Raw genomic sequence first — 20,020 nt, 5'->3', positions numbered from 1 at the left:
AGAGCGTTTGACAACCTTTCCCCGACTCTGCACCTTGAACGTGTAAGTCATCACTATAGAAACCACTAAAACAAATATTGCCACGTAGTACCATGCAAACAGCGATAATAAAACATTTAGAATTCAATAAATAAATTCATTTCCAATAAACTTCTCCAATAAACATCGGATATCTTCTCTTTTGAATAAATTTTTAAAGGCTCAGTTGATGCAGGCAATGTTGTGGAGACAATCCCAAAATAGCCATGTTCTTCAAAAAACCGATGTGAGCGCTGAAACGACCCCTTCGTCAGAGTTAAGAGCGACGAGCGTGTCAAAGGAAAGCTTCGTCACTTGGCGCCCTAAAACCTTTGAAACCCAGGAGTGGCTGCTTCTTAAGTGTCACAGGCGTCAAAGGTAGTGAGTTAAAAAATTTGCAACGTTTAGCAGATAAACCAGAAATATTCATATTTAAACACATTTTGGCGATTCCTTTCGGCTTCTTTAAGGAAACTAAATTAATAACCTGTTACCTTAAAATTGGTTCGCTTATGGGATTAAAGATGTTTTTTTGTTTTTTTTCTAAAAAAAGAGAACAAAACAGTGGCGGGTTTGCCCTCAGCTGTAATATTGCATCAAGGTATTCAGTACAGGTTTCTAATAAAACAGAAAGCTAACCCTGTCCGGAGATCACAGGCCAAATGTTTACAGGTACAGCCTTGTCTTATTTGACAACCACCTCCACTGATATGTATGTCTATACCCTTTTCCACTTGATCTTTAATAGTCATCTCTATTTACAGTACAAATAAATCTATTGATACTAGCAGCATTCACAACATATGGTCAGACATTCAAGCAACACTAAAAACATTTAATACTGTATTTTAAATAGTTCTAGAAACTAATTTGTTTTGCTTCCCTATATTTGTATATACTGTATATATACGGATTTATTTATATTCATATTTCTACTACAAGTGCAAGTGACCAAAAACAGTTTCTTCGAGAAAAGAAACCAAATCAAAGTAAAGTGACAGCTGTCCTTGGTCAGAGTGAGATGATTCTGGATATTTTCTTCTTTTTTTTTTTAAAGACTTACGAAATCTACATATACAAAATATATGTGTAAAAAAATAAATAACATGATCACATGAGTCCGGATTTCAACTATTGCACATTCCTTCCAAGATGCACTTTTTTCTTCTTTTTTTTTTAAAACCTAAATATGATTTGCTCACAAGTCATTCAGTCTGGGACGTGTGTGGCTCAAATCTTCACCAATCTAGAGGATATAAAATAGAGTCTACTGCATAGAGTTCAATCGTGTGGACCAAGTGAGTTTCCTAGCCAGAGAGGCCGTCGTCCTCTGTTTAGTTTGACTAGACCCTATAAAGAATCAATCCATAGATGTTGAAAAGCTCACCTCGGTGAGATGCTTCAAATGTTGGTACTTTTAGGGAGTTTTGAACATCTACTCTTTTATCGTCTATAGGGTGATTTCCCAACGACACCGTCAGCTTCGCCTCCGTTTTCCTTTGTTCTCTCTGATTGAAGCAATAGAATTTTTGTTCACTACGTCTTTGAAAAATACTTGGATATGGCACATTTAATGTATCTAAATCAGGCAGAATGATAAACCTCCGAGTGACAGTCAAAATGACACACAACTATTTCATCAATATGTGTAACTTTTGTCTATAAACATAAATACATATTTGTTCTCTAGATGAAAAAATAACATTTAGTATTGTTGTTTTTTTTTTCTTCTTTTGATTCAATGAACTTGATGAACTCATCAAATTTTCACGTGTTGCACAGTGGCGGACAGTGCAGGTGCAGTGCTTGTCGAGGTTACAATGACGGTTACCATAATGACAGGAGCCTATGCCATCCAATAAATAAATAAATAAATAAATAAATAAATAAGTCTGAAAAAGAGCGTTTTTGAGCCGTCCCTCTGAGCGAAGGACCGTTTTCTCTCCACTAGAAGCTTTTTAGTATGTCACAAAAATACTACACTCATACTGAACAACGCGTCAGAGCTTGTACATTATTTACAGTGATCCACACGAGGGTCGAGGGGTGCTGGCGATGGTAACCTCCTCGGGGGTGGGGTAGGGGTAGGGGGGGGTTTGTACTGTCTCCCCCTTCTGCTGTCACACCAGCCTTCTGCTAGGAAACGCACTATTCACAGTTTAATTACGTGTCAATCTCTACAGACTAAGCTAGCCTTGTTGTATTTTTTTGGCACTAACAGTGGCCACAGGGATAAACAGCCACTAAGAAATGAGTCGAAAGGAGGGTGGAGGGGCAGTGATGGCAGTAATGGAACGAGTGGAGTCGAAACACGCACAGTTATAAGGACGTCATGCGAAGGAGTGATCAGGTTAAAGATAATGCTGCAGGTTTGATCCACGTGCCTTTTCAGTCTTCTTCAGACATCGGTGTGAATTTCACAGTTCAAACTTAACGACTCTGTTCTCCTCCTTCCAGCTGGTGGTCCTGACCGTGGGTAGCAGTGTCTTTTTGCCTTGAGAGATAAATCACATCAAAGACAACAGGCTGGAGCGCTGTGGGAGGTGTCCGATCACAAGGAGGGAACCGAACAGACAATCCTACACTGAGCTCATCTCAGCTGGCTCTCGTTCTTCTCGAGCAGAAGCCGCTGCTATGCCACATTTGAGTTTGAAACAGAAAAACAAAAGGATCTGCAGAGATTTAAACAAAGACAGACACACACACACATGCATGTGCGCTCACACCTCAGCTAACAACCCACACCCACCACCGCCGCCACCACCTCCCTCCTTACCGAGCGACTCCGACTCAATGCGAGGTACTACAGTAGATTACAGACGAGCAAAGAAAAGAAAGTCTCTTTAAGAACAAATCTAGATAGCATCTAAGTCAGTCTAGTGCCTACAACAGTTAGTGTAGCTTACGGGACTAGAATGAAGGGTGTGGTCGCTGAGCACGTGACACTGCTCGCCGGTCTGCCGGGGATGGAGCTGAGGGGCAGGCGCTGAAGCTGAGCCGGGCTGTCGGTTGGGTGTGAGAGGACTATCGCACAGAAATAAACGTACGGGCGACACGATGGTGAAGCAGCGCTGATGAGAGGGTGGGAGTACAGATAACACAGGAACGGGGCTGAGGGAGGGGTGGAGGGGGGGTGGTAGCTGGGGAGGGGTCTGCTCTTTCAGGAGTAGATAGTGATAACCTCGCGGCCGCCTCCGCGGACCAGGAGGACCCGGTTGAGACCCTCAGTGAGGACCTCGAGGAACTCCATGTCTGGGAGAGAAGAGTTAAAGAAACTACAGGAAGAAAATTCAACACACACACACGTATATACACACAGTACATATATAAAATATATTGTACTGTAAAGAAAACTTAAATCAACACTGTTTCACTTTCCTACCGACTGTTAGATGAGAAGCTCTGACATCTGTACAATAAACATGAGTCTAGAGCTAATCTTAGCTTAGCATAAAGACTGACAAAGACAGCTCACCTGGATCTGTCCAAAAGTGACAAAATCCTCCCAGCAGCTCTCCTAAAGCTCACTCATGAACACGTTATACGTTTCAATCTCCCACTATTGCTTTAAAAGTACTGCTCTTTCGTTTAGGTGTAGAATAAATCCTACTTTTTATTATGAAGTTAGCTGGATAACAGCAGTTTTACAGAGTGAACCAAAACAGGAAATTTTCAGCCCATAACGAAAAAAGCAAGCTAAAAGATGGAGTAATTGAGAAGAATAAAAATACCTGTAAATGTTATTTAAAGGTACGTCTTCTGCCTGCAACATCACCTTCTACTTCCAAATCCTAATTAGTTCCTTGCCTCCGTTGCCATCTTGCACATATTTTCTGATAACAAATCGCACTGCTATTTTTATTTCAAGTCAATTAACTGATCGTTTATTGCTTTAAACGCAAAATCCAAGACTTTTCCTGGAGAAGGAAACGGCCTCGAGGCTTAAACTGAATTTGATCGTATCTGTAGAGCGCCTCTGAAAGTTTTACTGTTGTTCACACCACCTGAATGTCAATTTACGACTCTGTTTATTATATTCATATTCACATCAGCGGCACAATAATGTGTTTGAGCTTCTCTAATTTCCTCCTTCCTAAAGTCCTGAGGATGTGTTTTAAGCCTCCAGCCTTGTTGGTGTTAATTCAACAGAGCTGCCTGTTTAATTCCTGAACCCTGTTACTTACTCATGACTTGTGTTTTTAAAGGAAGGCAGTACCGTCTCTGAACGGTGAAGGATACAGTTCTCGTCGCCTGTCCGGTTCCTGGGTGGCCCGGGCATGTTGAGGAGGACTAGCTTGGCCTCTGAGGACTTTTTGACGATGACTTCATTCAGCCGGAGCGCTGTGTGCATACGTCGCACGTTGGACTGGTTCCTGAGTGAAGACAGAGCAGCAGAAAAGGAGGTGAGGCGGCTTCGCGGCGATGAAGGCGATACATGTTACAAAGCATTGTGTGATGCTAAGCTGATCGAGGTGACAGATGCTCATCCACACACAACTATTCCATCCTCATCTTCATCTGCTCATGTGGCAAACTTAGGCAGTATGAGATGTGAATGGACTGAATGAGGTTTATAGAGACTTCAATACTTACAGGTTCTCCCACTCACTGCAGCATGGCAAGAAGAGAAACACATGATTATCAGCACTAAACTACGAATGCTTTCTCCAACTTAGGAACAAGACTAAAACTAAATCCTGACACAGCATTCTGGCAGACTGGTGGTATGAACGGTTGTAGGGATGATTGCTAATTGGTTTTCCTGACGCCTCCAGGTGGACCTATTATCACAACTAAGATGCTATAAAAACAGTCTGCAGAATCTTCACAGAAACATTGAGACGTGTGTCGGTCGTCCACAGAGTCCCGTTCATCAGCACAAGTGACGAGTGAACTTCAAATCATTAATTACAAACCAGTTCGCCGTCTTGTTTCCATGAATCTGCCTGCTCTCCAAACTCCGTTCCAGTAGTTAACGTTATGGATATGATTTGGATTGTGATATTAAAGATAATAATGTTATGTCAGTGCTGTGATGTTGTCACACCAGACTTTGCTCTCAGATTCTTCTGATGTTTAATATTTTAAATGAACATTCACACTCTTCTAGAAATGCATAGAACAGCTTGCAGACAGGCTGTGTTGGGCTTATCTTTGACATCTGGGTAAAACCCATAATAACCCCAAATACAGGATGTTTTTCTGTGACACTCAGACTAAATCGTCCATGCTGGCGTTTCACTCCCTTGCTGTGATGTAACTCCCCCCGCCCCCTCCTACTCCCCCTGGTGATTGGATCGCCTATCGATGATCTGAAGCAGCCACGATTGGACCATATGAAAGCAGGAACAATGGGCCGGCCCTTCTGTCAGACCTCTCTTGGTGCTGTGTTGCACAGAAAAACCGACCGTGGAGACTCCAGGCTCTTTTTGTCAGGAACAAGACGGTAATTCACCTTTACAACAGGCACAGGTTCAGTGAGCATTTCAAAGCACTCACGGCTTCATGTTGAAGATGTCTTTGATGCCCTCCGGTGTGGCTGCGCCGGGCGGCTTGGCCGGCTCGCCGTCACACTTCTCGGTCCAGGTCATCTGGACCTGCTCCCCGGGGCTCTGAGCCCCCTCTCCGGGGGTCAGCGGGGTGGCCGGGGTTGCGGGGCTGGCTGGGGTGGTGTTGTCGTGGATGAGCTGGACCTGGGCAGGGGGGGACACAGGGGAAGAGGCCGACTTTGACTATGAGACGAGAGGAAAAGAGGACGGATGTGGATTTACACGTACATTACATGGAAGGTTGAAACAGTCAAGTTGAGGTGGAAATGTAGGAATGCAGGTAAAGTCACAGAGAGCCACAGTGTTTGAGAGAGAGGGGGGAAGAAAGGTGTGATTAAGGAGCCTTACGTTGTTAAGTCTGCATATTATATGGTTTCTTTTATGGTAACGCGGGCTGTGACTGAGGCAAGAAAAAAGCAAACCTAAATTACATTACCTTAAAATTAACCTGCAGTCAGAGAACAAGACGCAATCAGTTCAACAGAAATCTAAGTGTCAGACTATTTCTTCTCCACCATCTGGAGTGAAATTATATTAGCTGAACGCTTGAGTGTTAACGGATTCGTTCAACTTTTTGAGAAACACAATTATTCACTTTCTGGCTGAGATTTAGATGAGAAGATTAAAACCACTCTCATGTGTGTATTTGAAGCTACAGCCTGCAACAGGTCAACACAGAGCGTGAAACAGGGAAAACAGGTTAGCATGTCCAGGCTAAAAGACTGTCCAAGGTAACTCCAGGAAGTCTAACAAAACAGTCCCACAGCTAAACCCCATAAAACTACAACATGTCATCTTTCCATTCAATAAACAAGCTCTATCACATTAAGCAGTGATCTTTAGAGGTGCTGGTCGGTCCGCTGTGCTCTACCTCTTCCTCAGGCTTCTCCTCCTTGCTGGCTGCTGGCGGGTCTTCGGTCACACTCAGCTGGGTGGTCACAGCGGCCGGGTTCTTGCGGCGGATGGACCCGCGGGATGAATCGGTGATACTCTGGATCTGTGCAGACACAAAGGAAGGAAGGAGTGATGTGAGAGGAGATGGTTTCACAGAGACACAAAGACATTTACTCACTGTATGTCACCAAAATGTCTCCTAAAAAAAAAAAAAAGTAAAGTAAAAGAGAGGCTACTTCCATTGCATTTATTAAATGTATTGACCTGGAGAATCAGGCAATCTTCACGTTCAACAAAGAGAGTGCAGGAGGTAATAATAGTACAACGCTCAGATCGATATCTTTTATTTTCCACATCTGTCAAAACACCATCATGCTGTCGAGTCAAAAAGCAAAGCAGTTGCTGCTGCAGTCCACATTGATAGAAAGGGTAAATATGCTGTCCCACTGCTCCGATTTAACCGCAGATACGCTTTTGTCCAGGGGGGCTGATGTGTCACGTTAGGTCAAGTCAAGCCGAATCATGCCAAGTCGGTCCGTCGAGTCATGTCAACTTAATGTGTGCAGTGACAAAACTTGGACATCTACAAACTTTCTTACCTCTCTCTCGCGCTCGTTCTTGGTCAGGTTGATCTGTTTAAGCATCTGCGACCGTTGTTCCATCACCAGGGTCTTCTCGTAAGTGTAGGCTGAGATGTCGCTGTCGTGCTGAAGTGAGAGAGTTAACATTTGTTTCATTATTCCTGTTGTTTTCTTCTCGTATTTACTGTTAAAACCCTCGTGTGCAGCGCTGTTTCTGTCCCTGCTGACTCCTCCGTCGACCGCCCGGCAAACACTTCTCTGTACTTCATGCAGTCCTTCGCCTCAGTCGGCTGCTTTTCCTGCTTTTTCCCCAGGAGAGCCGCTGAGATTAAAGTGGCTCTCATATAAGTGGTTACAGATATTCAAAAGTCAGTCTAGTCTTGAGAAAACTCACCATTTCTACAACTTCCACCATGGCGTCGATACGGAGGTGATAGAGGAATGTGGTCAGGTCCTTTTTCATCTGGATGCTGTTGTCGTCCATCTGGGCCACGGTGAAGATGCGCATCTTGCACTTCCTCCAAACCTGAGCAGCACAAACAACACCGCTGACATCTCTGTGCAGTATTGTTCCACTGTTGATGACTTTATGTGGGTTTTTATTTCGCTGCATTGTACTCGAAATGTTTACCGGTGTTGTCTTTTTTTGTAGTAACGCAGTGACTGTTGCACGGTACCTTGTGCTGGCGGAGGAGGAAGGGCAGCAGCATCAGCATGCCTCCATCGTGGACGATCCACCACACGTCGATGTGACCCTCGGTGAAGCGCTCTCCGTTGGACGGGAAGGCCGAGATGTTCTTGGGGACGAGCAGAGCCAGGTGAGCAGCGGTGGTCTCTCTGACCAGCTCTGCAGAGCAGACACACGCAGAGAGGCGGAGGTGTTAGCCGAACCACTTCTACAAGCTGCCTTCATGACGTAAACTATTATCACAGGATTCTTTCACATTTCTAAGGTGTTTTGGTTTATTTTGGCTTTCTTGGTGTAGTTTACTGGCAGTGGTTGACCTCAAGAGGAAGCTTTGGCTTTGATTAGCTATGATTATATCATATTTCTGGTTCAAACTGGCATGTTATTTTCCACTTTCACTGCATCTTTGGACATGAATAATTCTGCTGTCCATCACATGTTCCTCCTTTCATGCCGTACTCTTGTTATTAGGGAGATTTTCTTGTCACTGTTCCCCTCAACAGAGAGGTTAAATAGTTGGATGAGCAGCTCAAAACTAGAGCTGGCAGGGATTTTGTCTTGCTGAGATGCTTCAGCAGCTCAGTCGCTGGACATAAACAGAGCTTGAAACCTGCAGATTTCGACTGAAGAGAAAAGCTGCGTTCCAACACACTACCCCAAAATCTGCCTCAGGCACAGCCAAAGCTTTTGGATTTCAGCCCCTCTGAATGGGACTGTTGGTTTACCCACCAATGAAGTTCCTCCAGGTCTGGTGCTCGTCTCCCTGCTTCCAGTTGCGGGGCCAAGATACCAGCACAGAGTTATGTTTCAGGCCTCCGAGCCCACTGGCCTGGAGGAGGTGGGAGGTGGCATCACGCAGGTTGGAGGAGACGGTCACTTGACAGAAGCCCTTCACCTTCTCAGTCTCCATCAGCTTGTGCAGCGCCTAGAAAGGCAAGATGGAGAATAACTGTTATCAAGGTGCAACTCACCAATGTAACATCCCGGAGTGTTTCCAAACATGTATATGACTGCCGCTGCATTCTGGTGCTAATTCTGGTCTTTTGCACTTAAGACTTTGATTTGAATATGTCTGGAAAGAACACATTTGTTTATAGTATTTAAGATTTACTGCAGTTACACTCCAGTGAGTCTAAGTGACATCACGCCTGTGGTCATGTGGTGCATGCATGTGGTTTATCTATAGAGAAATCTGTGAATAAATGTTTGTATGGCATTACGTTAAATAGATTTCTGTACAGGTGGCTGCAGAAGAAATGTAGAATTTTACATCTTATTACAAACAAAATGAATTAAGTTCACACATGCATATACATAAATACCCATACATAGACATATTTGTACATACACTAGAGTAAAATCTCCTGATCAAGGTCAGAAATGAGCCAAAATAATTTGTTTGCGCTTCACTTTTTCTTTTCTTTGAGACTCCCTTACCTGCTCTGCACGCTGGCTCTGCTCGTTGTTCTCCAGGTACGTGCCCGCTAGAGCTGTTCCAACAATGGTGAGGCCTTTTCCCGCCTTCAGCTGGTTGGTCAGAGAGAGCAGACGAGGCTGCTCAACATTCTGTTCTGCGTCTGTGCTGACCAGCACCAGCAACTGGGGCCTGAGGGGAGGGCAGAGAAAGTGAAAACACAGGGCAGAAAACAGTAGAGGGCAGGGAGGCGATGACGAATCGAGTAAAGTTGTGATCACAGTCGGGCCAAGTTAAAGTCCTGTTTGGGACAGAGAGACCGGAAAAACAACATGGAAGGTGGATGTGATAATATGAATTCAACACTTGTTTGTCAGCTGTGATGAGGAGGATGGCTGAGCATGTGCAGACGTGTTGTTAATTTCCATGTTAATTAGAAGCGGGATAAAATAGCACAGTGTGTGGGGTGACTTTGCGTGCCGTACCTCCAGTTCTTGGTGTGCGGGGGACCTTCCTCCAGCCGCATGAGAGCGTATCGTGCTGCGCTCAGAGACAGACCTCGTATGCCGTCACCCCACTCTTTCTCCGCACTGTGGCACAGACGAGCACCGATCAATATTTGTCAGTCAAAATACGAACAAGAGTTCTGCAGCTTAATCATAAATTTACAAAGTGACAGTGATACAGTCAGCACAGTGAAACAAATCCACTTTTAGACGAGTTTGACATAATGCAATGTGATTAAGGATTAGGCATCACTGGTAAATGTCAAGTTAACATGATGTCACTCACCACAGGGAATCACAGCGCTTAAATACATGGCTCTGTGCCACTCCATTATGAGCACGGATAGATTACTGAACAGGCCTAACAGACACAGGGGCCAGAAGGGTCAGGGGGCCCCTGGGCCAGAGCCTCTGTTTGAAGTGACTGATCAGTATTGAGTGTCAGCCAACCAAATCCAAGCCAAATGTTTCCTTCATATTACAGCTGCACAGCATACTGACGTTAACGTAGCACTTTAATTAAAGCCAGTAAACCTTTTAATATTAAAGAAAATAACTATTTCAAGAAAACAAAACCATCTCAGGTTTTCTTAAGCGGTTTTCTATGATTTCTGTATAGTGAGCTGTTGTATTTTGTACGATATGTGTGCAGAGGAGAGTCAGCGAGGATCTGCTGTGGCAGGATGCTTTGGAGTCAGACAGCCCTGAAATTCAGAAGCAGTGAACCAACAGCAGCACCTGAGAATCCTGATTCACCTGCAGAATGTAACTGGAAGAGATGCAAAACGGCTACGAACAACACGGCTGTAATTTCTGAACCAAAAGCACCTGAGAGCTCCACTTCACCTACAAAATGTCCCTGTAGAGTCATAAAACGACTACAAAGAGATGCAACACAATTACAAACAACATGGCTGTAGTTTCTGAACAAACTGCAGCCACTGAGAGTTCAAAACACACTCAGAGTGTGTACGCAGCCACACTGTTTGTAGTCATTTTGCATAGGGGAGCCGGGGGGTGTTTGGCATGTCTGTGCCCATTGGCCTGTTGTCTCATAATCCGCCTGTGATTGTAAGGGGGATGTTATGTGTAGACAATGGTGCATACGTGTTTCCAGCACACACAGCACACTAAGTGCAAGAAATCACATGACTGAAACCAAGAAACACACACTTCTCTTTAAACAAAAATGGTTGATGGTGTGGATTTAGAAGAAGAAAACTCTCTCTCGCTCTCACACACACACACACACACACACACACACACACACACACACACACACACACACACACACGCACACACACACAAACACCAGCAAAAGCCAAAGGCAGCCAGTGAATCCAATCTCTGTCGAGGTTGTGCTCCACTCACCCTGCAAACTCAATGTACTTGTAGATAGAGCCGGCAATTGCCATGGCGACGATGGCGTAGTACCAGGAGCAGAGGAACATGAGAGTGAGACACAAGCTCATCCCGAGGAACGACAGAGTCCTGCAGAGACGGATAAAGACACAGACGGTAAAACAGTGGCGCAGAGAGACGCATTTATTCAGCAGATATTTCTCTCGGTGGCCGCTGAACCGACCAGTGGTAGAACTTGAAACGGGGTCTCCAGTTTGGGGTTCTCAGCAGCGTCTGCAGAGCGCAGGCCAAGTTCACAAACATGTAGCACATCAGGAAAAACCTGCAGGACACACAGAAACTCCATTTAAACTGTGGCATAAAGTGATTTCAGCCTGAATGCAGCCCAAGGAGCGTACTGTCTTAATATCTGTCACATTCGCTGGTATTTACACGTTTTACCAAAGCAGAAAAGCGGCCTGCCCTTTTGTCTGACGAGCTAAATCCCGAGCCCATAAAACTTGGCATTTGTATCGTTTAAGGAATAGCAGGGGACTGGCTGCTCTCAAATCTCCCTCAGTTGGTTCCTGGAAAATGGCAGTAAATTAGAGTTTGTTTCAGTTCTCACATGGAGAGGATGGGAGCCACTGCATCGAGGGACGCGATGAGGATGCCACTCTCGCAGATACAAGCTGTCAGCAGGAGGGACCATGTGGGTTCTCCGTTGGCCTTTCCATGGCCAAAGATCTGCGGGGACAGCACAGAAACATATTCACACCACTGTTTTTTCAAGAGTTCAGCTTGGAGCGCCTTTTGCACCCAGTATGTGAAATCATTAGGGAGGAAGGGAATAGAACGAGTGGAAATAAGTGGCCAGACTGACCCGGAGCGCAGGCACGATGCTGTCCTTGGCGATGGCCTGCAGGAGACGAGGAGCTCCTGTCAGACTCTGCAGCCCCGCACCGCAGGTGGAGAAGAAGGAGCCAATCACGATCACCCACGGTGACGGCCAAGCCAGCGTGCCAATCACCAAGTTCCCGTGGACTCCCTCTCCGAACCTTGAGCAGAAGGGAAAAGGTTTGGAGCACATGAAACCTGACTTTTTTTATTGCATTATTTATTGCATATTATGAAAGGACCAATCAGGTTGTTTGTTTCGGCAAACCAAGGATGGACTTACTTGTCCCTGAGGACCACACCCTCAATGCAGGCACCAAACAGCACCACACTGGTCATGTCTACGCAGTGACGGATCAGGAAAGTAAAGACAGGTGTCATGTTCCTAAACTGCTGGATATTTTATACGTGTTCAGTCGGCATGCTCCTCAGATGAGACCCGAGTAGTGACTGACAGGCCTTCATCAACCTTTCCCTTTGAAGATGCACTTAATGATCTGATAAACCAATCGACTACGTTTGTCGAGAAAAGCCATCCATCGATTTTGCTTTGGATAATATCTCAGGGATCAATGACACTGTAACTGGTATCCTTCTGCTTTATTAACTTGCGCTTGCATAGGCAGCCCAATGATGCGATTAGATGCACTAATCACATTTGTTCAGACCCCCAAGCTGATTACTCCAAGATACATAGAAGACATTCAAGATGGTTGCTTCAGAGTTGGATTCCCATAATCACATCAGCATTGAGGTACATGTGTAGCAGCCAAATAATGTTTCACTTGATAATCAAGGATATAAAAATCCTTAATAGAAATCTTTTTCAATCAGAACGTGCAGGGAAAGCACCACTTTCTTACACTCACCAATCATTACCACTACATCACATTACATTACCCATGTGCCATCACACGGGTGAAAAGAAAAAGCTGATTTGGTTGATATACCGCCATGATTTTAGAGAAGAAAGTCAGCGTCTTCTCTCATGAATGATACATTAATTCAACATTTATTTAAATCTGGAGGAATCATTGAGGGCATGCCCTCATTTTCAGTGATGTCGAGAGTACAATTAGACCAGAATAAACACAGGCGTAGAACAGATACAGGCATACTTTGGGCCAATCTGACACACAATGCAATACCCCTCACCAAAATCAGACTGGTATTGTAGCAGTTATGGCCTTTCGCAGTTTAAAACGTTGACCTTTAATTATTGTGCTCCCTGCAGGCCAATCAGTGTGTTCCTGTGGCAGCAGAGCAAAGCACCACAGTGCATCATCCCTTCAAGTCCTGTCAACATTGTGTGGTGTCTGACATATCATCACTGAGCTTAAAATACAATTTGAGTGGATATCAGGCTGGAATACTTTACGAGTGCTTTTAGATGCCTTGTAGGAAAAAGGCCATATTTAGGATTTGAGTAACCTAATGCCCCACTGGTATGTATATATATTATTTTTTTACTCAAAAACTGGCATTAAAGGTGTAAATTGTGTAGAAGAAGAAAAGATTTTTGCAACTGGTCTGTGCAGTGAGCCTTGCAATCCTGCAGGGGGCAGTAGTAAGAGGATACAGACAGTGGAGGTGGTGGTGATGGCTGCAATGGTTCCAATGGGGATCGACTTCTGGGCATCGCGCAGGTCTCCAGAGCGGTTGGAGCCAGCCATGATCCCTGAACAGATAGTCGAGAAGCAAACATGATCAAGGTCAAGGAGATTTACGCTCATACAAGCACGGGGCGTGTTAGAAGCAGCCGAATATCAATCAGCTCCTTTATGTGGATAACACAGACTCTGGGGTTCACACAGAATCAGTTTCTGCAGCTTCTGAGTCATTAAGTCACTGAATTTCTAAAAATCATAGTAATCACACACCAAAAAGATAAAATCAGGTGAGAAAATAAGGATTTTCACCTGTCACAGAGGGGAAGTAGATGCCGACCAGCAACGTAAAGAAGCTGGTGATGTCGGCCAGCACATAGCGGTTTGCATTGGTCAGAGGGTCATCAGGGTCTTCCACCGAATCACTGCCCTTTTCGGCAATCAGATCCCCCTTCTCATAGTAGGTCCCAAACAGGTTCTCTGGTGAGAGGGAAGAATCAGGTGAACGTGAATGTGGATAAAAGCAGATTAAAAAAGGACAAAAACATGCTTTCATTGAAGATTGCTAACCAGTTATGTGATTTAAGGTTGCAATTTAACACTATTTAAAACTAAAGACAGTTCTACCTTTACAACATTCCTGTGATGCTTTTACTTTGTGCTCTTATGTTTCTGTTACCCCTGTTCGGGGTATTGATACCAGGCTTAGCATTGGGCTAAATTAGCTCCAGAGGACCTGGGCTAACTGGTTTCATCTTTTCACAGCACTGAATCAAAGTTTCTTTTAATTTAAGGTGGCCCTTTAGGGACCAAGTGAAAACAGATATTTTCTATATTTGCATAAGCAGCCATCCCCTGTGATAGGACACAGTTATTCCTGCTGCAGCCAATTGGTTTCAGAAGTCTCTGATTAATTGTGACATTAAAGGGTCTTTTTGTTGATTAATTAAAAAAGAAAACACATTAAATCTACTTTGTGTCCATACTGTAAAACAATACACATAAAAACTTCTAAGGGGGTGAATATTTTCTGAACACTATGTTAACAACAGGCTTTCGAGTGCGGATCCTTAATACAAGGCTCAGTGTTAGCACTGTAATTGCTACCAGGGAGACAAGGTTAAGCTAGCTCTGGGCTTTCTAAGGTTCAGGTTGGCCCACGGCTGGCAAATACAAGTGCTGTTACTTTCTTCGGCTTTGTCTTGGTGAAACTTTGTCATTTAATACATTTCCTGGTAAGACTTTCACCCACCCCCGACAAGAGGTTTATCTTGCTGCATCCAGCTCTGTGTCACATACACTGTAGGTGGAGTGAGCAGCAGTGATGGCACCAGCATATTGAGAGCAAGAGACCAGATGTTTGTTTTTTTATCCCAGCCAAGAAAAAAGTGAGAATTGCCCCCTCTTCAAATGTGACGTTGCATCATGGAAACTGTTGTCAGAAATTGTACTACAGTGGAACATTTTGCACAGTGTCAATATATAAACTGATCCAGTTTAGCAAATTCAGTCCATCTATTCCTCTAATGTAGGTGATCAGAACACAGCATATCAGTCACATATATACACACAAACGTTTTGATCTGAAAACTTGAGAAGGAGAATCAACATCACCAGTAAATTATCAGACGGAAAGACATTTGGATTTGTGTATTGTATAACTGTGCATCTGTGTGCTCGCTGTGGAAAAATCAAACTGGGTGAACGAACCTGCCAGGATTCCACTGGTGACTCCTGGGATGCCCTGGATCTCAGTCACATTGTTGGCTGCGAAGTACTTGTCGCAGGTAGCGTTGAGGAAAGGTGAGTCACAGAACATGTGCCACAGCTGGGTGGTGACTGTCCCATTCGCTGTGTCAATGGTTTTGGCACACACATCAAAGGTCTTCCACACCAAAGTGCGGTTGCCCAAGATACACACACTGGAGAGAAGAGAAGGACAAGATGTCTGTCGGGGCACTGCTATAAAGGCTGGTGTGTGTGTTTGTGTGTACGTGCTTAGTTTGGACTTCTCTGGTAAAAGATGTGTTAAATCACAAAATGTCGCATTCTGTCTGCAATTATATGTAAAAGTAGACATAATAGTAGTAGATTTCAGTCGATTTAGTGATTTCTGCAGGTCAGAACAGGTCTAGTCGTATCACTGTGGATTCATCAGCATCTTAATGACTCTACAGTCATAACTATTCAGCGTGAAGCAGGCTCTAACTAACGGCGTGATGAAATATTAAATATTAAATCACTGGCAACCTAATCAGTTTTAACCTGCAAGTCTTAAAATCTTTGGACCTGCAAATCACTTAATCAGTGGTTAATTGATCTGAACTGCAGTATTATTGGCACACGGGGGAGGAAATCTGAATGAACGGAAACATGTGGAGTATTTCAATGGAAAAAAAAAAAAAAAGAATACTACAATGTTATTCTAAGCTTTGAAGCCAACACGGATGGCTTCCTGGCATCAAACTGATGCAGTCAGTTGTGACTAACCTTGAATGTGTTGCGTGCTTGTGTTCCTACATCAGGTGTGTCTGGTATGAGTTTCTCTGCCTGGCTGACATCGTTGTGGACGTGCTTCGTGCTAAGCTCATATTGTGTTCGACTGTCTTGGTTGTCATTGCTTACGGGAACACGGGAGGCTCGACGGCGGTCTTGATGACCCCGGCGTAGACGGCCAGGATGGAGAGAATGACGCAGGCCAGAAACACCAGGGCCAGCTTGTTGACGTACTTCACGCCGACGAACACCACCGTGGCCATGGAAGTCAGCAGGATGGTGCCGTACACGCGCATGTTGTTCAGCAGGGCGGCTTCCGCCTCGGCACCCTCCAGGCCCTCCAGGGGAAAGATGGCCGCTTTGGGCACTATGTAGATCTGTAGTAGAGGGGTTATGTTATTATTTGTTCCTCCCTGTTTATATCAAGGGAAACACACCTGTATTTTTCTCATAAAAGTTCCATACAATCTCACAGTAGCTCAAGGGCATCTTGGTGGTAGTTGTTTAGAGAGTGTTACTCATCCACTTTCCCTCCTCACTTTCCCTCAGCCTGTCTGGGGATTTAAACCGGCAGATTTCAGGTCACAAGCCTGATCCTCTACCTCATTGTTTACTGCTGAATTTAATAAATTTCACCCTGGGTAAAGAAAAAAAAAAAAAAAAAAAAAAAAAAAGCCGAAATATAATAAAAGAGAGGTGAGAAAAGCATGAGGTGAGTGAGGAGGACAACTGTGTGAGGTGTGAAAACATGTGATGCTCACATTAACAGTCCTCTACTAGAGCTTAGAGCAGCTCACATAATTCTGCTCTGCTATTTTAATTCAGCTTAATTAAAGAACTCAAGCATGGTATTAATCCTCGAAATTAACTGCCATTATTACACTTTTACTACGGGTCAATCTAAGAATAGTCCCATCATATATAAAACGGTAAATCCCTAATTAGCCTGTCAGTATCTGTCATCAGCTTTAGATGATTCATGGCGAAGCTGTTACATAAGCATGGGAATTTCTCTCTTCAAATAATCATCTGGTTTCCACCCCAAACAGTTAAATCAGCATAAAGAGGAAATAAAATTGAGATGAACAAGCGGGGAGTCATGGCTCATCACCGTTGTTTGGCTGGAGAGACTGATCTGATGCTAAGAACAGCGTATCACTAGGCAAACAAATCTCCTGCTTCACTGTGAACTGTTCATGCTTCCTAAAATAGCTGCATCAGTTTGTGTTCTTGGCTTGGGTGGAAGGATGAAACATATTCAAATCAGCCTTCTCCAGATCCGCTCCTTACAATTCTGCAGGGATTGTTATTTTACAATGGAAACTAAGCCAGCTTTGACCCAGAAGACAGAATTAACCTCCAGGCATGATCAAACTCTGCATATCCATTAGAGGCATCCAGGAGCAGAATAACGGAGGAATAATAAAAAAACACTCTGGTGTGTTGATAACAGTGGACCAAAGTGATGAGAGCTGTTTCAAGGAATGGTCTTGTTTCTCAGCCAGTGTCTTGATCGCTCACTAATGCAGTATTTGCATAATTATCCAATAGTCCATGCAGCATGGGGGACCGCAGTGGAAGAAGTGTGGAATAAAAGGCAGAGGAGGAGGAGGAGGAGGAGGAGGAGGAGAGGAATGAAGATCGAGATGAAAGATCCCTGCATTTCATCAACTGATCAGAATTCACGTTGGAGAACACACAGCTTGTGAAAAAATAGCTTCAAAGCGCAGTGAGGAGGAAAATAAACCGAAGGAGAAGAACTGTGTTTTCACAAAGGCTGGCGGCACATAGCCGTGCTGGGAGCACAGGGTTCGCTTTTCGCGTTTGCCAGTTCACCATTAATTCCACTGCACTGAAGTGTCAGTGTCTGCAGCAATCAAGCTGTGCAGTGATTGGCTGTCAGTGATATCAAAAAGTCTTCCTGGATTGGTTGAGGTGTAATTTGTTCATTTCTCCCTCGTCGTCCTCCAGGTCTAACAGCACTGGTGAAGTGGGTGTGGATGTGGACCAGCAGTCCTCCACATCCATGCATCTCTATGGCTCTGTGCCACCTATTTGATAAACCACGCCCCCAGCCAATCACTGCTTTGTAGGCGGGATTAAGAGTGAGGACGTCATCTCCTGCAGCTACACAGGCTGTGGTAAATTTGGGAAATACACTTATTTGCTTTTTTGTCACGAGTTAGATGAAAAGATTAATACAACCCTCATGTCTGCACACTTAATATAAAGCTGCCCCCAACATGCTGGTTAGCTTAGCTTAGCATAAAGTTGAGTTCACTTATTATTTCAGTTTCTTTTTCTTATTGTCAGTTTCCTGCCTCACTTTGGTTATGTTTCAGCGACAAAACGTCTTGGTTAGGTTTCCTGGGTTGCAAAGCTTTGACATGACAACATGATTGGTCAGTTTCAATGATGGTCCTGGTGCAACATAACTATGATAAATGAACATAACTAACAACACCAACACAGCAAAATCAGATCATGCAACTAAATCTAAAGCTCACTTATTTATTAATCACTTCCAGACCAGGTTCCCCTTTATGAACTGCCTGCTGGCATTGGCTTCATTTTGAGCGTATAGAGAAGAGAGTGGTATCCATCTTCTCAGTACAGAAACATAATCAGACTGAATAATGACACAAAATGGTAATTGATTCTGATCAGGCCAGGACTCCCTTGAAAAAGACATTTTAATATCAGTGATACTCTTTCCTGGTTAAATAAAAGGAGAGAGAGATTATCCATATTCCCAGCAGACATCAGTGATTGGTTTTTGAATGCCTCTCCACTGCTGGTTTTGTTTGGCCCCTTGCCTCGTGTCATTGAACCATTTCCAACATTGGCACCAGTTTTCCTTGGGCCAGAGCAACGTGGAACCAAATCTTTTATGTATTACCAACATAATTTAATCAAGGGGTCATAGTCAATCTTGGCAATGCTGCACTTGCTGCACAATGACATCGTCTTCCTCTTGAGAGCAGCTTTTGTGACAGTGTGATCACTATGACTAAATAGTATGAGTATGATGTTGCAGAGTTTACTGCAGGGAAGGAAAAGCTATGATTTGAGTGGTCACCCTCTACTAACCTGGCAAGGCTATCCCATCATTTTCCATTTCAACACCATGGATGAATTAGCTTGAAATTTCAAGTAGGCTGAACAAAAAAAAAGAGACAGTTGACAGTTCTCTCCTTTACTCACATCAACATGAACCCACTCACTGGGCTGTCATTGATCTTTGCGTCTAATTTCCAGTCTGCGAAAACATGGCAGCTGTTCTGGAAATGTTGTCAGAATTTCTCACCAATTATTAACCACAGTCAGTCTCAGAGTAAATCTGTGGTGAGAAATGGGCCACGGACCTGCAGAGAAATGGACCATTTCATATCTACAAAGCCCAGTTTGAATATCTGTCGAGGTTGAGTGACTCGCAGAATGGTTTAAGTCCCGTGATCATCGAAATATTCGCTGATTGGCCCTGAATCCACCTGCCAGCTTTAAGTTAATCAATTCACACCTAGTATTACAATGCATCTCCACATGCGTCTCCAGTGACCACTTACGATGGGCTCTTACTCCCCCGCTCTATATGCAATAAATAAATAATGCAATAAAATGCATAATTTCTGTTTTCAACGACATCAGACAGCAAAGAAGAGAACATGGGAAGACTGGATGTGGAGGGAAAAATCCAAACGTGAAGTTCATCACTTCTGAAGGAGCTAATGCTTAAACTGATTATTAAAGATGCTCGAGCTGCCTGCTTTTCTGGCTTAATTAATGTAATAAACACAGCCCAAGGTTCCTGTTTAGCACCATTAACCTGCTTGTAAAACTCTCCCCACCCGTCATTCCCGCCTCATCTTCTGTTGACTGTGAAATCTTTTTTTTGAAGGCAAGATCGATGTTGTACCATCCGCACCGTTCAGCCGTCCTACTTCACTGTCTGAATTCGCTCTTCTCTTCCTGCAGATCCTTCTGAACATATGCCTCCCTCCTCTAGTCCATGTGATGGAATTCCGCCAA

General features: G+C 44.1%; 1 protein-coding gene across 6 annotated transcripts in view; it reads right to left on the bottom strand.

Annotated features, from left to right (window-relative positions):
- Window positions 1-796: 796 nt before the first annotated feature.
- The window catches only part of slc12a5a (solute carrier family 12 member 5a), a 146,670-nt gene continuing 127,446 nt past the window's right edge, over window positions 797-20,020 (bottom strand). For 2 of the 6 annotated variants that reach the window (XM_076741525.1, XM_076741540.1), the window contains exons 7-26: window positions 16,121-16,368; window positions 15,206-15,417; window positions 13,808-13,975; window positions 13,468-13,566; window positions 12,172-12,229; window positions 11,875-12,049; window positions 11,620-11,738; window positions 11,236-11,334; window positions 11,022-11,141; window positions 9,630-9,734; window positions 9,168-9,336; window positions 8,460-8,655; window positions 7,720-7,889; window positions 7,437-7,568; window positions 7,061-7,168; window positions 6,439-6,564; window positions 5,518-5,750; window positions 4,612-4,626; window positions 4,258-4,391; window positions 1,053-3,270 (exon numbers count right to left, since the gene is read on the bottom strand). In XM_076741525.1, coding sequence (XP_076597640.1) covers window positions 3,179-3,270; window positions 4,258-4,391; window positions 4,612-4,626; window positions 5,518-5,750; window positions 6,439-6,564; window positions 7,061-7,168; window positions 7,437-7,568; window positions 7,720-7,889; window positions 8,460-8,655; window positions 9,168-9,336; window positions 9,630-9,734; window positions 11,022-11,141; window positions 11,236-11,334; window positions 11,620-11,738; window positions 11,875-12,049; window positions 12,172-12,229; window positions 13,468-13,566; window positions 13,808-13,975; window positions 15,206-15,417; window positions 16,121-16,368 — 2,778 coding nt within the window. In that variant the 3' untranslated portion in view covers window positions 1,053-3,178. Of the gene's footprint in view, window positions 3,271-4,257; window positions 4,392-4,611; window positions 4,627-5,488; window positions 5,751-6,438; window positions 6,565-7,060; window positions 7,169-7,436; window positions 7,569-7,719; window positions 7,890-8,459; window positions 8,656-9,167; window positions 9,337-9,629; window positions 9,735-11,021; window positions 11,142-11,235; window positions 11,335-11,619; window positions 11,739-11,874; window positions 12,050-12,171; window positions 12,230-13,467; window positions 13,567-13,807; window positions 13,976-15,205; window positions 15,418-16,120; window positions 16,369-20,020 lie in introns of all 6 variants that reach the window. The other 4 variants (XM_076741532.1, XM_076741546.1, XR_013077730.1 and 1 more) reach the window with 3 other exon arrangements.

This window comes from Chaetodon auriga, chromosome 2 (assembly GCF_051107435.1).
Source record: "Chaetodon auriga isolate fChaAug3 chromosome 2, fChaAug3.hap1, whole genome shotgun sequence".
Classification (NCBI taxonomy): domain Eukaryota; kingdom Metazoa; phylum Chordata; class Actinopteri; order Chaetodontiformes; family Chaetodontidae; genus Chaetodon; species Chaetodon auriga.
This window is presented reverse-complemented; position numbering and strand designations above follow the sequence as displayed.